Below are 18,200 nucleotides of genomic sequence, written 5' to 3'. Positions count from 1 at the left end.
ATGATGATGACTTTTTAAAAGCCCTCACAGCTCACCTTCAGAGACTGGTAGGCATAAGCTCATTATTCTGGAAATTGTTGAACAAAAGGAAAGCATCAAGGATTTATCCTACCTCTACTGTACACCTCGTATTTCAGAATAGCCAAATAGTCAATAGAACAAAACTCTTGGTAGAATGCCAACAAATAAAGATAGAAGGAATGCTTTTAAAAAGCATAATTTTGAAGCCCCTTCTGCATAATTTATTTACCCAAGGATTATCGTTGGGTGCTAAAACCATCAAGTGAAAGAAAATTCATAATGGATGGTATCAGCTAACCTGAATCCTAAAGCCATTAATGGATCTTAGAACCACCAAAAGTGAGACATCTTAAGGTTACGTGTGCAGTATAAAAACACATCTCAATACATGTAGCATAATCTTGCCAAAAACAGAAGAAAAACAAAAAACCAGAAACTGAATCTAACCAAGCTTCCAGATGTGACTGCCAGTTTATAGGAAGAGGAAAAATATCACATATTCAAGGACACAAATAGCAAAAGGATGGGGAAGGCAGAACTGATGGTCTCTGCAGGAGACTTGACAGACATGTCAACCAAATGGTGTTAACCATGGTGAGATTCTGGTCCACGTAAACTAAAATATCTGGGGGAGATCATGAGGGCATATGAGAATGGTCTGAGAATAGAGGATGTTAAAGAATAATTGTTAATTTGTATGGTATAATAATGACATCTGTTAAAGGTATATACTGAAGTGTTTACAGGTGAAATGATAGGTTGTCTAGCATTCGGTTCAAAACCTTGCTATTCAGTGTGAGACCTTCAGATCCGGCAGCACTAACTTCACCTAAGAGCCTGTTAGAAATGCAGAAACTCTGGCCTCATCCTTAGAACCCAGTAGAGTCAGAACTACATTTTTACCATGATCTCCAAGAGAGTTATATGTATGTTAAGTATTGAGAAGTACTGCCTTAAAATAATTGGGGAGACAGATAAAAGAAATAAGATTGGCAAATATTGATGATTATTAAAAGTAGGGAATAAGTGCATGGGGATGTGATTGATTATAAGTCAAGTATTTTTAAACCAGGGACTGGCAGACTAGAGCAGTGTGTGTGTCTGTGTGTGTGTGTGTGTGTGTGTGTGTGTGTGTGTGTGTTTTCAATCCAGTGATTTGATTTTAGTCTGTTGGTTTGAGCTGTAAATGTTGACATCAGTTGTCTGATTCCCTCCCCTTCTTAATCCACAGCTTGTCAAGTGATTGGTTAATATTTAAAAAAATCCTGAATTCTTATTTCTTTTAAAAGTATTCCTTGTTGGATCAAATTATTCCTTTAGAATTCATGAAAAAGACTTATTTTAACTACTAATGCCAGTTTATGGTCAATTCTCTCTAGGCACGCCTAAAAAGACCCTTGAAGAGCCTTGACAGCGCTCTGTATGACGATGACTATGACGAGAGAGCGAGCAAGTAAGTCGTGATGGATTTTAGTGTCCTACTAAGTGTTGTGGCTGAAAAGCAGAAGTTTTAGGATTTTAGAAGATAATTCAAAGGATGTATAATCCTAGAGATTAGATTTTGCTCCCTTGCAATGTTCTTCAGCAAAAGGAACCAATGCTCCTTGGAGTCTCATGGGGAACGAATCTTGAGATGGGAAAGCAAGATAGACCTGAAATATCTTGTTCTTGGAAAGCGGTAAGGCCTACAGAAATATCTGCGATCATGTTAAAGGGGAAATAGAAGCCCACCTAAGTTAGGCTCCTACCCTGCTAGTGAAGAGGGGCAGGTTAAATGGCAGAAACAGTAAGAAATGTCCATTAAACAAGTTGGGGAAGGGGAGGGGTTTAAATCTGTGGTGATATTAGAAGAGGAAATTTTTTTTTTTTAAAGATTTTATTTATTTATTTGACAGAGAGAGATCACAAGTAGGCAGAGAGGCAGGCAGAGAGAGAGAGAGAGGAGGAAGCAGGCTCCCTGCTGAGCAGAGAGCCCGATGCAGGACTCGATCCCAGGACCCTGAGATCATGACCTGAGCCAAAGGCAGCGGCTTAACCCACTGAGCCACCCAGGCGCCCTAGAAGAGGAAATTTTAATACAAAGTTTTAAAAATTAATTTCACTATAAACTAAGGGAAATAATAATAGTAGACATTTAGGTTTTTTTTTCTTTTAAATAATTTAAACTTATATGGGGGTGACAAAATGCACAGTCTTTTTTCTCCATTAAGTATATCTTTGTCTACGTTAAGGAATATGCATTCTTCTCTAAAACAAGTGGATAAATAAAGGGAAAACCACATACAAATACTGAATGTGAACTCGGGCTATAGCAAAGTTTCCAAATGTTCCATCTACTATTCTAAGGCTAACGTCCCAAATCCCACAGAATTAGACTGTGTGAAAAGCACTGCTTCTACTTCCAGATTGATTAAGGTCCCATAGCTATTTGTTTGTATTTTCATAGTGCACATACTCAAAAGTTCCCGTTTGAATTGGTTTACACACATCACTGTAAAGAATTTGGCCTTGAGCCAATTCGCCATTTTGTTGTGGTTCCACTGAAAAGCACTTTGGTTTCAAGACTGTCTCACTCATTGAATGTAACTGGATGGCTTGCGGGATGGCTAGCACGTGCTTCATTTTCCCTCAGGTTGTCCTCTGAAGATGGAGAAGAAGCATCTGCTTATTTTTATGAAAGTGATGACTCCGTTGAAACAAGAGTAAAGACTCCTTACTCAGGCGAAATGGACCTCCTAGGAGAAATCTTAGATACACTGAGCACACACAGCTCAGACCAAGGAAAGCTAGCAGCAGCTAAGAGCTTGGATTTCTTCAGATCAATGGATGATATTGATTATAAACCTACGGTTAGTTGATTTTTTTCAACCTATAAAATTAAATGAAAACATTCTTACCCTTGGGTGTGAATTGCCTCATGTTATATAATCTTAGTTGATCAAAGCACTTAACCTCTAACAAACAGGTGAGTAGTCAGATCTTCAAAAATATGAAATTTTAATTATTAAGACTTATTCTGGTTTCAGAATTCCAGTATTTTCTCATTTATGTATCGAATTCTGGTGGTTATTGTCATTCATTGAAAATAATTTTTTTCAAGCCGTAATATTCTCTTACAGTCTAGTTTTAGACTAGGCTTTTCTGGGGAATTATTTAAATGTGAAGTGTTCCCACTTTTTTCCTGTATTTCCTGGATCTTCAAAAAATGTTTAAGAGATGTCTCAACTCAAGTACTTTTTCATTATATTGCTTCAAAAATGAAAAGTATTTTAAACAAACTGATATGAATGTTTTAAAAACACTAGAGATGGAAGTATGAGTAATGGCCACTCTGTGGTGACTGTAAGTCAGTCCAGAACTTGGCATTGAGGTAGTTGGTCTATTTAGGGGTTTTGGGAGAAGGGCGGTTGGCAAGTTCTTTTCATTTGCTTTTTCAGCTTTGTTGAAGTATAATTGACAAATAAAAAATTGTATATGTTTATATATTTTCTTGTTAATAGAGCCATTTGCAGGTGTTCAGAATTAACTGTCGATGCTGTATTTCCTCTGGGGGGATCTCCCAAGTTGCCAGCCTTGAAAGATATTAATATTTTATTTCAAAATGGAAAAAAAATGCTAATGTAACATTATAATCTCATTAAAATGTTTCTGAATGTGTTGTTTCTCCTTTCAGAATGCATCCAATGCACCTAGTGAGAATAACCTGGCCCTGCTTTGCAGTGGTTCTGGTGATCAAACCGAGTGGCATCTGGGACAAGACGACAGTGCCCTCCATGGCAAACACCTTCCTCCCTCTCCCCGGAAGCGGGTTTCCTCCAGTGGCTTGACAGATTCTCTGTTTATCCTGAAAGAGGAAAACAATGAAAAATACCTCAGTGCTGACAATGTGAGGGGGCCTGCGGTCATGGAAAAGGCAGCTTCTGCTTCAGGATTGACTCTCCAGCTAGCTTCGCCTGAAGTTTCTGAAAATGAAAAAGCTAAACCAGAAAAGAAAGAAACACTAAGCCAGATTTCAGACGATCTGCTTACACCCAGCCTTGGGCGACATTCATCTACTTTTGTTCCTTGGGAGAAAGAAGGGAAAGAAGCCAAAGAGACTTCAGGAGATACTGGACTGCTTCATGAAGTGGTGTCCTTATGTCACTTGACATCTGCCTTCCAGCAAGACTTAAACATTTCAGAAGAAAACGCAAGTGGAAACCAAACTTAAATCAATGATTAGGAGTCACTTGCTTGCATCCATGCTTCTGTGGAGACATTTTAGGATTCCTGGTAATCTCTGTAGTAAACAGAATTATTTGTAAGGATGACAATTCTTGGTACTGTCTAAACATTATTTTGCATTTGGAGCATACATTTTCTCCACTCATTCATCTCGTGAGTATACATGATCAATTGATTTTTAAATGTAACGCTGATTCTCCTACTGTGCTCTTAAATCAGGTACTAGTGTGTATGTTTCATGGAAGTATATGTCAAACATATGATTTCCCAGTATTTGGTGCTTAATGCCATTCATTTTATTTAAACTAATATGCATATATAACCCTTGCACATAATAAGTAGCTACTATACTAATCTGGTCGAGCATGAACTGATCAGGATATCAAAACTTATCAAAACTAGCCTGAAACTGCTGAAACTGTTGACTTACTAACTGCCTTAATCCTAAGCCTATATTTAGCATACTTTAATAATTTATGGAATTATCTGTAAATTTTGAAGGATAAGTTATAAGTGTTCTGCAGAGCAATAATGCCTTTTTCTATTCGTTGCATCAAGGACAAAATTCATTTTTCAAAGTTGAAAGCTCTCTTGTGGACACTGCAGCCATGTTTTCCAAAAATGTATAAAGGTACATATTGACATTTCACTCAGTGAAATATATGAAGTGCTGAATTACAATGTGAAATTAATGACTTCTGTTTACAAATGAGACACTTTAAAATTTTTTCAGTCTCTCTGTATGCCTTTGCTGTCTAGGAACCCAGCCCCAGAAAGCCAAATGTAACGCGAACTGTCCTGATAAAGAAATGTTCCTGTCTTTTTTTTTTCTTAAGTAATAATGCAAAATATTTCTTATCATCTCAAATTTACTTTTTTAAAATAATTGAACTTAATATCTTAAAAGTTTTAGATCTTCAGAAAAATTAGACAGTACAGAGAGTTCCCATTATGTCCCTCATACAGTTTCCCGTGATCAATATTTCTCATTGAGATGGTACATTTGCCACAATTCGTGCACCACTATTGATAGTCCATGCTTTATTCAGATTTCCTTAGTTTTTCCCTGATGTCTTTTTTCTATCCTAGAATCTAATTCTAGATACAACATTACATCTGGTTGTCATGTGTCTTTCGATTCCTCTTGGCTGTGACATTTTCTCAGACTTTCCTTGTTTCTGATGACCTTGGTAGGTTTAAAAAGGACTGATCTGCTGGTCGAATATATTGTAGAATGTCCCTGTTTTAGAATGGGTCTGCTCTTTTTCTCACAATTATACTGTGATTGTAGGTTTGCAGGAGGAAGATTACAGAAGTAAAGTGTCATTTTCATTATACCATAACCATGGTACATAATGTCAGCATGATTTGTGAGTGTTGATGTTGACTTTGATAACCGAGCTGAGGTGGTGTTTGTCAGGTTTTTCCACTATACTCTTTTCCCTGCCTTTGTGTGCCCGAGCCTTTGGAAGGAGATCACTGTGTAGAGCCCACACCTAAGAGGAGTAGGGCTTTTTGCTTCCTTTCCCTTAGAGTGGAGTATCTACATAAAGCATTTGGAATTCTTCTACATAGGAAATTTGTCTCTTCTCCCTCAAATTCACTGCTGAACGTTGAAATTCATGTCAGAAGGCATCACGCATTGACTGCTTCAGGATAGGATAGATTGACAGGGAAAATGTCAGGAAAAAAAACCAGTGATGTTATGCTTCATTTGGTATTTGTATGTTCACTATATATTCTGTACATCCCTATTTGTCATTTTAGAAAAGGTTTTTGAGAAACCATTCGAGAACCCCATCAGGACTGGTACCCTAAAATATTTCCTGGAAGAATTTAGTTTTCAGGTAAAAGACCCCAGAAGGTGATTTGTTAAAAACATTGCTTAAAAATGTTTATCCAGGTCAGTCTTTAAATAATTTAAAGAAAATAACCAAGTTTTTTTCTTTTCTAAGCTACATTCCAAAACCTAAACAGATATGTTTTATTGGGCACAATTATTCATTCATGTTTGTAAAGAGAAATCTTTTTTCCTTATAAGGAGGGAGTCAGTATATACTAAGGAAAAAAGTGTTTAATCCTTATTTTATTAACACAAAAGTAAGACTCATGGTTCTTGTCAAACTTTGCTTTTATATACTCATTACAAAATTCCATTTCACTTTGCCGAAACATGTAATAAAAGCAGATTTATCAGAAGAGCTGTTTTAAATGAGAAGGAAAAAGGTCACCCTGGTTGTTAATCTGCTTGGCAAATATTTCTTCGTAATTTAAAAAAAAAAGAAATCTTTTAATATGACTATTGGAATGAAGCATGTTTTCCTTCAGAATTCATAGTCTGAAGAATAAGATAATTGTGAGTGTAGCATAGGTAAAATTTGCTTAATAAACATCATGGCCTCAGAAATGGAGGTTCTTCTATCATCTGGTCACCTCATGAGATGTTTGACTACAAGACTGTTACTGTGAGGAAAATTAGCCACTCACAAGTGCATTTGCATCAAGGTATTTTGAACTGGATCTGTGCCTTATTTTAACATGCAAAATCAGCTTTTATATTCTGTTGAAAAACAAAAGCAAAAACAAAAGCTCTACATGTTCTTCTTGGAAAAAATCCAGAAGGCTACTATCCAAGAGACTACTACTCCAAAAGTATTAGTATTTCAAATCATTAATATTTTGAGTGTTCAATCTGCTCTTAAGCTAGACTTCCCAGTATTATGGTGGATATAGGGAGAATGAAGTGAAATTAAGGTGAATTCTGAAAAGAGTATTATTTTATTTTTTCCTATGTTCATATTTTCTATTATATCAAAATGAAATATTTGTAAACCCCTCTGCTGTTTGGATTTGTTTTTCAAAGAAGCTTTACCTGTTCTTCCAGAGTTGTATAAATGACTAAGTCTTTGGCTTTCATGCATAGTCTTTTATGTGGCCTCTAAATGATTCTCCCTGAATCCCAGTCTAGGTTTTACCTTTTTTTGTCCTTAAATATTGCATCCGGGGTATTTTGGGGGCAGGGATAGAAAAGTCACGTGTGAATTTAGGAGCTATTGTTTTGTTAGGTCAGTGTGTTGTTAAGTGGCAAATCTTGATGGTTACCTACTTTAGCATATTTTAGGGAAGCACCAAAACATAGCAGGATGATTTTTCTATTAATAACTCGTCGCACTTAGGAAATATTTATCGACTCTTTGTACTGGTCATATGCAAGGTACAGGAAATGGAGCTACAAGGAAATAAAATAATAACTTGGTCCCTGCTCTGAAGGGACCAATTAAAAGGAAAAGAAGTGACAAATCTCTGTTAATAATAATAATATATTTTGCTCAGAAGTTATTAGCCCAAGATTCTAACATCAAAATTAGAAAAAGTCCTTTAAAGCTGCTGAATCTAAAACATGCTCTAAGTGTAGAACCACGGTACCACTTCTAATTTCATTAACTTTCCTTATTATTTTAACAAAGTATAATAATGCTGCTATTGAAGATACCTACTTTTAAAGGACAGACTTTGAAGCTCTTAGAAACTAAGTGTCCTTGTTTCTCTGATTCTCTCTCTTCCCCACTCTGCTCAATCTTTTGACCAGGCAGAACAGGGCTCTAGAATGGAATGATGCTCCTTCACAAGACTTAGGCCACTTCACTTACTTTAGGATTAACTGAGGGTGTGGGTGCATGTTGATGGAAACTAGTTTTTACTGTCTTTATCTTGATAATAGCATTCTCTAGAAACAGCCGCCCCCCTGCTCCCCGCCCCCTGTCCCCACCTTTTCAATTAAAAGTGTATGTAACAGTGCTGTTGTTTGGATTCTGTACTAATATCCTTATAAGAGGATTCAGGAATGTTCATGAATTAGTTGTTTCTTAAATAACGTGAAGAGTCCTGATCAAGAGGAGAAAACTGTGAATATTCTCATAATCAGCAGTAGACCTTCCTTCTCATCTAGACAATCTGGATTTTCAGGAAAAAATTATTTTCATCAATAATTTTCTAGTGCAAATACCATTTTGTTTAGCATAAAAGACCCCGACTCTGGGTAGATATTTGTAAGTCAGAACACAAATTTCAGAAAGTGGAATGAATACCCAAATCTAATTCCCCAAAGCACTTCTTCATTTAAGGAAATAGCTTTCACAGATTCTGTGTGAGGACTCCCATCTTCCCTGTGTCGAGCCTGATACTTCGTGTCTGTTTCTTAAAGCTTACTTAAGAGGCAGAATTGTTTTGAGCAAACTGGTTATTAACATTCTTTTTCGTCATGATATAGCAAATCATGTGTATTTAGAAAGAAGCCTATTTAATTTTGAAAATAATAGGATTTTGTGCAATATTTTTCCTGCATAATTTAGTTCCTATAAATTTGCACATCTGCTTTTCTAGCAGATGCCTTAAGGTCATGTTTTTCAGTATTTGTGTAAAGCTGTATGTAGCAACGTTCTGTGTGATCTTAGAAAATTCTTTATATTGTTGGCAGGAGAAATGTTTTTGTTTATTTAAAATAATTATGGATATTGCATTATTGTATTATAACTAACTGCCTCAGCAACAGTAAATATGCAATAAGAAAATCCCGAACCTTTGGTTAGTATTGACAATACTATTACTTTAAAAGAAATGTATATAGTGCAAAATGCTGATTCTACATGTGTACATTTAACAAACATTCAGTTCTGTACCACATAAATCTAAATGGCATTTGTATGGTGATGACCACATACATAGACTGTAATATCCTTTGTGATGACTCTTTGGTAAGATTTATAAAGGGCATTGCCAATACTTCTTGACTGTCTATAAATTAAGTTAATTTTTGTATAATGTACAGTTTGTTTAACCTTAGAGCTTCTATAGATTTCTACTTTTATTGTACTTGAATGAGGCAGAAAAGCACTGTGGAAAATCTGTAGCTCTCGATGCGATATGCAAACATACCAAAAATTAAACAAGGTACTGAGCAGCAGCAGTGTCAGCTGAAGGTTTCTATTCAGAAAGCTCTGTTTTCTTCAAAATGTACTTCAGTTAAGTAATTTAAAATACACAGTCTTTTATCTTAAAGAAGGTTGCATAGTCATAAATGATTACCTCTTTGATGTGAGAAACCTCTAGGTATCTTTTTGTCTCCATGTTATTTCACCTCCCAGATGAGAGCCTTAATGAGGTACCTTAAGGAATCCGCCCTCTGGTCGGTTCTGTGATGTTTAGGACAGGACAGAACTGGAACTCTGTGCCTGTTAGTAAATGTAGCCCAAGTATCCCGTCACCATCCCTCGGGCAGTGCAACTTCCACGTGCTCATTTTGAAAACCATTCTGTGATCCTATACCAAAAACGAGATTGCTTCAGTCTGTCCTGGTGTAGTGCTTACAGCAGTGCCTAGAACAGCAAACAAGTGAACTGCATGAAGTCTGCAACTGAATGTGCATTAAGTCTTCTTTATATCAAAAGGTACGTGGGAGGTTAAAACAGAATTTTCCCAAAGCTTATTTCTTTTGCTTTAAATGAGTAACTGTTTAAGAGGACTAAAAGTCTTGAGCTTTTTGCCAGACATGGTGACAGATACCTGTTAAAAAACCTTCCCAGCATTGAGATTTGTTTCGCTGTTCTCGCATCCTGGAGGCTACAGTATAAATCATCTCGAAAGCTGACTACTATTGGGAGGACATTGTGCATCGAAGTATTGTTTGGGGAATTTTTTGAAAAATATGCAAACATAAATCTTGGATGAACTCCATACTACCATAAAGTGCCCAACAATGCAGTTACGAAATAAAATTGGTCATAATGAAACTTTTGCGTGGTGGTGACTCTTCTTTGCTAATTAGCCAGTTATCCCCCTCAGTGTTCCAGGTCGGGTGCTATAGGACCCGGCCATTTTCCTCTCTGAACTCTGTAACTGCCACGGTATAAATCCCAGCCTGACTCTTCCTGCCAAGTCTGAGAGGTGTCCATTCTTTCCTGTATTGTCAGCTAACCTTATCAGGCTCTAAAATCATAGAATAGGTAAGTAGAATGTCACTAGATAGACCACAGCAGGGCTGTCCAAATTCAACAACTGTATTTATTGACTTTGATTTAAAAGTCAAGGACAAGGGCACCCGGGTGGCTCAGTGGGTTAGGCCTCTGCCTTTGGCTCAGGTCATGATCTCAAGGTCCTGGGATGGAGCCCCACATTGGGCTCTCTGCTCGGCGGGGAGCCTGCTTCCTTCTCTCCCTCTGCCTGCCTCTCTGCCTACTTGTGATCTCTGTCAAATAAATAAATAAAATCTTTAAAAAAATAAATACATAAATAAAAGTCAAGGACAGAGATGAAATGCAGTAAAGTATATGAATACTGCTCTAGAGACTGGAAGGGTGAACCTCTCACCCAAGAGCCATGACATTTCCACCGAGGGCAAATTCAAATTATTTTTGAAGTGAGCACAAAGTTTCCCTCTGAGTACAGAATTTCGGGGAGTGATGGACTGAAGTTGTCTTGCTTCTACAGAAGAAGCAAAGGTCTGACAACAAGAAAAGAAACATTATTCTTGTAAGCCTCGGGTTTAGCTACTTTTATTGACTTTAAAAAATAACCTTTTTATTTTTTATTTATTTTTTAAAATTTATTTATTTTTTTCAGCATAACAGTATTTATTGTTTTTGCACCACACGCAGTGCTCCGTGCAATCCGTGCCCTCTCCTATACCCACCTCCTGGTTCCCCCAACCTCCCACCCCCCTCCCCTTCAAAACCCTCAGATTGTTTTTCAGAGTCCATAGTCTCTCATGGTTCATCTCCCCTTCCAATTTCCCTCAACTCCCTTCTCCTCTCCATCTCCCCTTGTCCTCCATGCTATTTGTTATGCTCCACAAATAAGTGAAACCATATGATAATTGACTCTCTCTGCTTGACTTATTTCACTCAGCATAATCTCTTCCAGTCCCATCCATGTTGCTACAAAAGTTAGGTATTCGTCCTTTCTGATGGAGGCATAATACTCCATAGTGCATATGGACCACATCTTCCTTATCCATTCGTCCGTGGAAGGGCATCTTGGTTCTTTCCACAGTTAGGCGACCGTGGCCATTGCTGCTATGAGCATTGGGGTACAGATGGCCCTTCTTTTCACTACATCTGTATCTTTGGAAAATAACCTTTTTTTAAAAAATCAACATATAGTAGACATACAATGTTAAATTAGTTTCAGGTGTATATTGATTTTGATTTTTAAAATTTTGCCTACTACCTTTACTGAGATTACTCTCAATGCTTATAGGTGTCTGTGTATGAGACAGATGGTCATATCTTAATTTTACAGATGCAGAAACAAAAAACAATTGGATTTTCCTTATGTATAAGTGAGAGAAAATATCCTCTTTGGAATATTATTATATAGTGAGTCTGAGAACTTTCTTGCCTAGAAGTAACAGAATGAGTTACAGGACACGAAAAACTTTGTACATATGTGAAATACAGTATGTGTAGCATAAAAATAAAATAGTGTACTGTGAAAGTTTCCAGGTGGTTTAAAACCTTCCCCTGAGTTCTGCTATTGATTTAGGTCTGTTACTTAATTTCCCCGAAGCTTTAGATCGTTTTATTTAAAATAGAAGTATCTATTCTTAGAATGAATTATTACTGAGAACCTTTTGTCTACATGTTTGAATTCATGGCATTTTGGAGTATAAAACCATATCATAAAGCTATACAAATCTTCTATTTATGTAATCCAGAGGCTCTCAACATAGCATTTTAATAGAACTACCTGTATGGCTTTAAAAGGGAGGGGGATGCCTGGACCATGCCCTTAGGAGTTTCTGGACTAGGGGCACCTGCGTGGCACAGTCAGTTGGTGACCTACCCTTGGTTTCCGCTCAGCTCGTAATCTCAGGGTCGTGGGATCAGCCCTGCACTGGGCTCCAAGCATGGAGTCTACCTAAAATTCTCTCTCCCTTTCCCTCTGCCCCTTCACCCTTCCATGGGGGCACTCTCTCTTTAAATAAATAAATAAATAAATAAATAAATAAATAAATAAATAAATAAATAAACCTAGACATTAAGAAACTGAGGACTCCTTAAAGTCCCATACCAACAAATGACCAAGCTGGGAAATGAACCTGACAGTTATCCAGACTGACAGTCTGGCTTCTGCCTTCATGCTGTATGTGGGAAAAATGCAGGACAGAAATGAAACGGCTTGCCTAATGTGCATTCTCTATATGATCTTCTTTTCTATCAACTCTCTCCTTTATTAGACAAGCCTGTTTTGTTTTGTTTTGTTTTGTCTTGACAAAATGGACTATGCAAGGTTTTAATGTTGAGTACAGAATTTCCTGATATTTTTTGGTGAGATTGGGCTAATATACTTCCTTTTCTCTTTTTCTTTTGATCCTGCCATAGTCTCCAGCTTAGCTAATTCAAAACTAAACTTTGCTGTATGTACACATGTTCTCTGTGGTATCTTTTCCCTTTCAGTTTTATGTGCTGTTTTTGGAGAGCAGGTCGGGGAGCCCCACTTTGATTCTGCGCAGTGAGTAAGAGAATGCTTTGTGGGATCGAGGAAGCTATTCAGGGCATCCGAACCTCCTCTAAAATCTTCACAGATGTCATCTATGATTTTTAAATTTTTCTTCTGGTCAAGAACGGGCATTGGAGGCAAACTTCTTACTCTTCAGTGTTGTTTTGTTACTTTAGAATGAAACTTACTTGAAATATGACCATTTCACGTTCATGGTGTTTTGTTTTTTGTTTTTATTTTTTTTTTCAGTGTTCCAAAATTCATTGTTTATGCACCACACCCAGTGCTCCATGCAATACGTGCCCTCCCTAATACCCACCACCAGTCTCACCCAACTCCCCAGCCCCCTCGCCTCCAAAACCCTCAGATGGTGTTTTGTACTAACACCATTTAAGTAAAGCTTTCATTTTAAAGCATGTATTGAGAATGGACACATTCCTTTTTATAACTCCAGTTTTTAATTTGAGGTCTCACTTTGGGGTATCAAAATACACTAACGGTATTCATTTAGTGTTTATTCAGTTTTTCCCCAAATTTAAACTTATTTGTAAAGTAAGGGTTAAGCTTTCAGAGATTTGGTAAGTGTCCGAATTGGATACAGCCCATTAGGCAAAAATCCCGATTTGTAAGACAGATAGTAGGAGGAAATGCTCTGTTTTATATTATAGGCTCCTTATAAAAGGGACATGCTTTTTGACAAACTGTCAGAAAATCACTTGAATTTCTAAAGAAATAACAATTGAGAGACACTTGAAATTAGTCTTATAAAAATTTCCTGCTAGAAAAACTAAAGCAGCTATTTCTCATCAAAATTATATTTCGGGGGATCAGACACATGATAGCAAAGTAACGTTCTGTATCATCATCAAGGAATGCTATTTGGGGGGATTATTGCAGAGTATTAATATTCATGTTTCACTTGCAATTGTAAGTTGAACTAAAAGTCTCTGGACATCTTGATTTCAAGATTTTAGGAGGATTTTCAAATCGCTCCACTAACACTCTTGGATTACAGGCTGTAGGTTAGTCCGGGTTAACAGTGTTAAAAGTAGAGACCATTACATATTTTAAGTTTAAACTAAATAATATGCACAAGCAGCAGACACTGGATTTGTTCCAGTGATTTCTCTGTACATATTTGTTTAATGATTTTGAAAACGTTAGCATAGCCGGGAAGAATTTAGAGGTCATTTAAAACTTACCCGTATTTAAATTATTTGATAGACTCCTCATCAGCTTTGAACTTTTGGCTCGAGGTCATGATCTCATGTTGGTATCATGGCCACATTGAATGACACACTCAGCACTGTGGAAATTTCAGCATAATTAGCTGCATCTTTTTTTTGTGATTTGTCTTGGGTGCCCTTGCTTGCCAGCTAAATTTTTTTTTTTTTTTTTTTTTTTACCTTTCTCATCCTATCACATTTAAATGTCACCAGACCAGTGTTTATATAGTTGGCTTCTCCCTTCCCTCTTTTCCATCCATTACCACCTCCCTCCACACAGGATCATTTCTTTTGGAGCACTCCTGGTTTGTTTGTTTGGTTGGTTATTTTTGGCCTACGACGGTAAGACTATCTCCCTTCGGAATAATTGACTCCTTGCAGAAATTTCTGTGTGTTCTGTGGAATCTTTCCTACCACCACCGTTTCTCTTCCCAGGTAAGATTTCAGATAATGTTTGATCTCAATTAATTATGTTGTACTTAGCACCAAATGCAAGACATTTGGTGATTTTTTTTTCTCATTAAATGAGTAAACCAAATAATTCTGCTATTTAGAATGAATGTGACGGAAGTATTACATATGTACTGGTCTTAAAATGAGATGGGTATGTTCTAGATATGTTTGAGTAATTCAAAGTACATGCATTTGGATAACCCTCTGTGGGTTGGGAAGTGCTGAGAGCCTTAGAGGTCTGGGCAACTGTGAAACTGTCCATCTACAAAAGAACAAGTTGGAAAGTTGAGACAGGGGCAGGAGACCCTTCAGAGAGATCAGACCCCTGTATTTAATTAACTTCAGGGATCCAACACTTAGAAGGGGAGAGATGCAAGATGTAGAGAGATACCCAGGAGTCGCCAGCTGGCTCCGTTACTTCCTTTTCTTACAGGTGGAAGAGGTGGCAGATGATTAGGGGTGGACTTTAAAGCCGAACAGAGCCCTCTGCGCTGGAAGGTAAATTGTACTGAACAAGGAAAGTGAGATCATGTTTCCTTCCGTAGGCCACAAAGGGTGCTCTATCACAAGACATTATTCACTGGGACACAACACTGTTGGGAGATGTAAGGACCTATTTTATATTTTTATATTTTAGCCAGAGGCTTCCATTGAGGTTAAACAATAGTCTTGTTGTTTAACCCTTAAACTGTCCCTTACTTAAAAACAAGTCCGGGGAAACCAGCCCCAGGTAACAAAGCGCAGATACAAGGGTGGGTCAGGCCAGGTGGAGACATCCGATCAGTGGGGGGGCTGCATACTGTCTCCCTGGTTACCAAGAAGTATGGGCCCTGCCCTTTTGGGGAGCCTTTTTGGCGCCAATTCTAATCAAGGTGTAATGGACTGGTTCAAATGTCTACTAGGGTAAATTGTAATTCAGTTGGTCACCTAGCATCACTGTGGAGTTTCCTGTGTGTGTTACAATCTCATTGGCCACCTGTGCGTGGCCAGGCCTGACCGCATGGCCTTTGCCCTTAAAAGCTAGTCTGTGAAACAGAAAAGGGTCACCCTCTCTTGTAAGAGGTGTGTCCCCGAGCGTTCGGTTAGATTCTTGATGCTTGGCGTGAAATAAAGCTTTGCTTGACATTCGCTTTATATCTGTCTCGCTCCTTTAATCACGGACCCATTATTTGGGGCATAACAGGAGAAAAATAGCTAAATCTGCCTATGGCAGTTTACACTAACATGACTGGCTCTCAGTAGACAGATTTTCAGCATCCACATATCGATCCAGGGCACCGATCAGAGTGATGTGTGCGTATCTGCCTTGCAGAATCCTGGGGTTACAAGGCTCTTATCTTTGTGTCCTGAGATCCCCCCACACTTAGGAGCAGGTGGAGAGATTTGTTCAAACTCTTCAAGGGACTTAGTGCCTCGGAAGGACGGCGTGGAACAGAGGACTCTGAAGAAAGTGCGACAAAGTGTCACGAAAGTGTGACAACTCCTCCTAGTGAACTTGAGGAGACTAAAAAGTTCTGGAAAGCACCAAGTGTCTCAGGAGCTCTGTCACCCTGCCAACTCAACGTTGGATTGGGTTAAGGGACAAAGGCTTCTTTGTGCAGCCATTGCTGGCCCAGGCTGATAGGAGGTTTACTAAAATGCTTTCAGTAGATCAAAACAATACTCATGTAAGTTACTGAACTCCATTAAATCTAAATAAATGTAATTTTATCACATGGGTGTGTTTGGCCAGTTTTTTTCAAGAGAGAGATTCTGGACTTAATTTGTATTTCGTTTCAAATAATTTAGGCTGGCCTCTATCAATATTGTATTTTACTTCCTAATTACAAACAATGTTTCCTTCACTCTTTTTTCCCCCTTTGACAAGGCCTCTCATTCTAGCAAAGCAAGAGTATTCTACCGAATGTTAAGTGAAACAACAAACCGGAGTGATTCCGGCCATCAGCTGTTTCCCACGGGTCATCCATAATTAGCAGATTGTTCTTCCTCCTCTTTGGTTTGAGACACTCAAGTACTAGTACTACAGAGTCAATATTCGAACTAAATTATTACTTGGCCGTGGAGGGATGTTGGATTGGAATCCATGTACTATTCTGATCACCAGTTAAGAGGACCTCCTGGCTTCCCTCTGCCTACAGGAAAATGAAATATCAGTGCACTGGAAACATAACAAAGTCTCTTCGGAAACTTGAGCCTGGGTTCCTGTGGGGACGTCTATATTCCGGACCTCAGGTAATTTTAGGATCTCCGTAACAGAGACCATAGAAGAGTAAGACTTAACTGAATTTTTCTATGGGACAAAATGTTTTCAAATTAAACCTACTCTTGGTGATACTGTGTAGTTTATCTTTTTGCAAAATTAAACGTTCCTAAATTATTCAAATGGAGAGCAGTTTTCTTCCCGCCTCCCTCCTCCCTCCCTTCCTCTTTCTCTTTCTCTCTCCCCCGTCCTTCCTCGCTCCTTCCCCTGCTCTTCCTTTCTTCCTCTGCCTCCCTTATCACGCACCCCTCCTTCTCTCCCTCCCTCTTTCTTTCTTTCTTAGAAAATCAAGTCTGACCGGGTAAAGTAAGTATTCTGCCTTAGCCCTGTTATGGGGGAGCTAATCCGGACATTACCCTGTGGCAGTAAAAGACTTTCAGACGGTGAGCGCGTTCATGAGCGAATTAACATAGCAATTGACATAGCTATACCCATGACAGGAAGGGCTGAGTCACAACAGGTTTCTGAAGCGCCTATATTTTCGGGCCTTTTAACAACACATATACTTGTTTCCACTCAGGGTTTGCTTCATGTCAGCCCTGAATGAGCTCTGATTTTAAAGCCCCAAGCTGGAAACCCTGAGCACCTCCAAGAAGTTCTCCACTTAGAGCTGGAAGGTGAGGACTTGGGAGCCGTTTCCAAGGGGACGTTGTCCCCTTGTCACCCAACCACCCAACGTATTAGGAGACTCTGGGACTGGTTCTTCAAGTGCCCGTCCTTAGGCCAAGACTGCCAGATATGTTTGATGGATGTTGTTCCCAGGGTTCTGGAACCATGTGAAGTGAAGCCTGGGCACCAATTCACAGAAGAATGGCCTTAAACTGGAAACGCGCATTTCTATCATCACTATTCAGTGCAATGCACAGCAATAAAGTTGCATTTTTGCTGGAAGCACATCGAAATGTGTAAGGTCATATTCACTCCAGAATTAAGGAAAGGTTCATGGTTTGAATCATACCCCTGCAGAGCATAAAACCAGGTGAATTTGGGTCGCTAATCTTTAAAAGGATGATTTACATCAAAATACAGGGGTCAATCTTTCTTGCTTTGAGTGACTGTAGATGATTCCGATTCCTTAACAAAAGAGGTGCGAGGAGTGTTCCCTGAAAGCCTGGGCAAATAAAATAAAAAAAAAAAAATTTAAAAGTCATCTCTGTAAAGCAAAACTTAAAAAAAATATATTCTTATCATCAGTTGTTTTGGGGGGCTGAGAGACCGGAAAACTTTTGATTTGTTTTTCTGACATTTTATTGAGAACGTACAAGTAGTATGTGCATGTCCGTCTTATAGATGAAGTGATTCCTTCATTTGGGTGGGAAAGCCATCAGAGAGCGATGGGAAAATCCTCTTTCTCTGCACAAAGCCTGCTTATTTTACAAATACATCAGAGGATGGGTGTAAAGAAGAGTAAGAAGATGGGTTACCTGCATGGTTTGTTTCGGAGACAGAGTAGAAGGTGGGAGAAACGGAACGTGCCACTTGTCCTGCAGACATCCCGCGTTACCTGAATAATAACCATG

At 38.4% G+C, this 18,200-nt stretch overlaps 1 protein-coding gene across 9 annotated transcripts in view; it reads left to right on the top strand.

Annotated features, from left to right (window-relative positions):
• DENND1B (DENN domain containing 1B) overlaps positions 1–10,034 on the top strand; it is a 278,698-nt gene extending 268,664 nt beyond the window's left edge. For all 9 annotated transcript variants that reach the window (XM_032317056.1, XM_032317062.1, XM_032317057.1 and 6 more), the window contains 3 exons: positions 1,401–1,474; positions 2,654–2,870; positions 3,695–10,034. In XM_032317056.1, the coding sequence (XP_032172947.1) occupies positions 1,401–1,474; positions 2,654–2,870; positions 3,695–4,231 (828 nt within the window). In that variant the 3' untranslated portion in view covers positions 4,232–10,034. The remainder of the gene's footprint in view (positions 1–1,400; positions 1,475–2,653; positions 2,871–3,694) is intronic.
• Positions 10,035–18,200: the final 8,166 nt, after the last annotated feature.

The sequence above is a fragment of the Mustela erminea genome, chromosome 17, assembly GCF_009829155.1.
Source record: "Mustela erminea isolate mMusErm1 chromosome 17, mMusErm1.Pri, whole genome shotgun sequence".
Lineage (NCBI taxonomy): Eukaryota > Metazoa > Chordata > Mammalia > Carnivora > Mustelidae > Mustela > Mustela erminea.
Note: the sequence above shows the minus strand (reverse complement) of the source record. Positions and strands in the feature narration are given on the sequence as shown.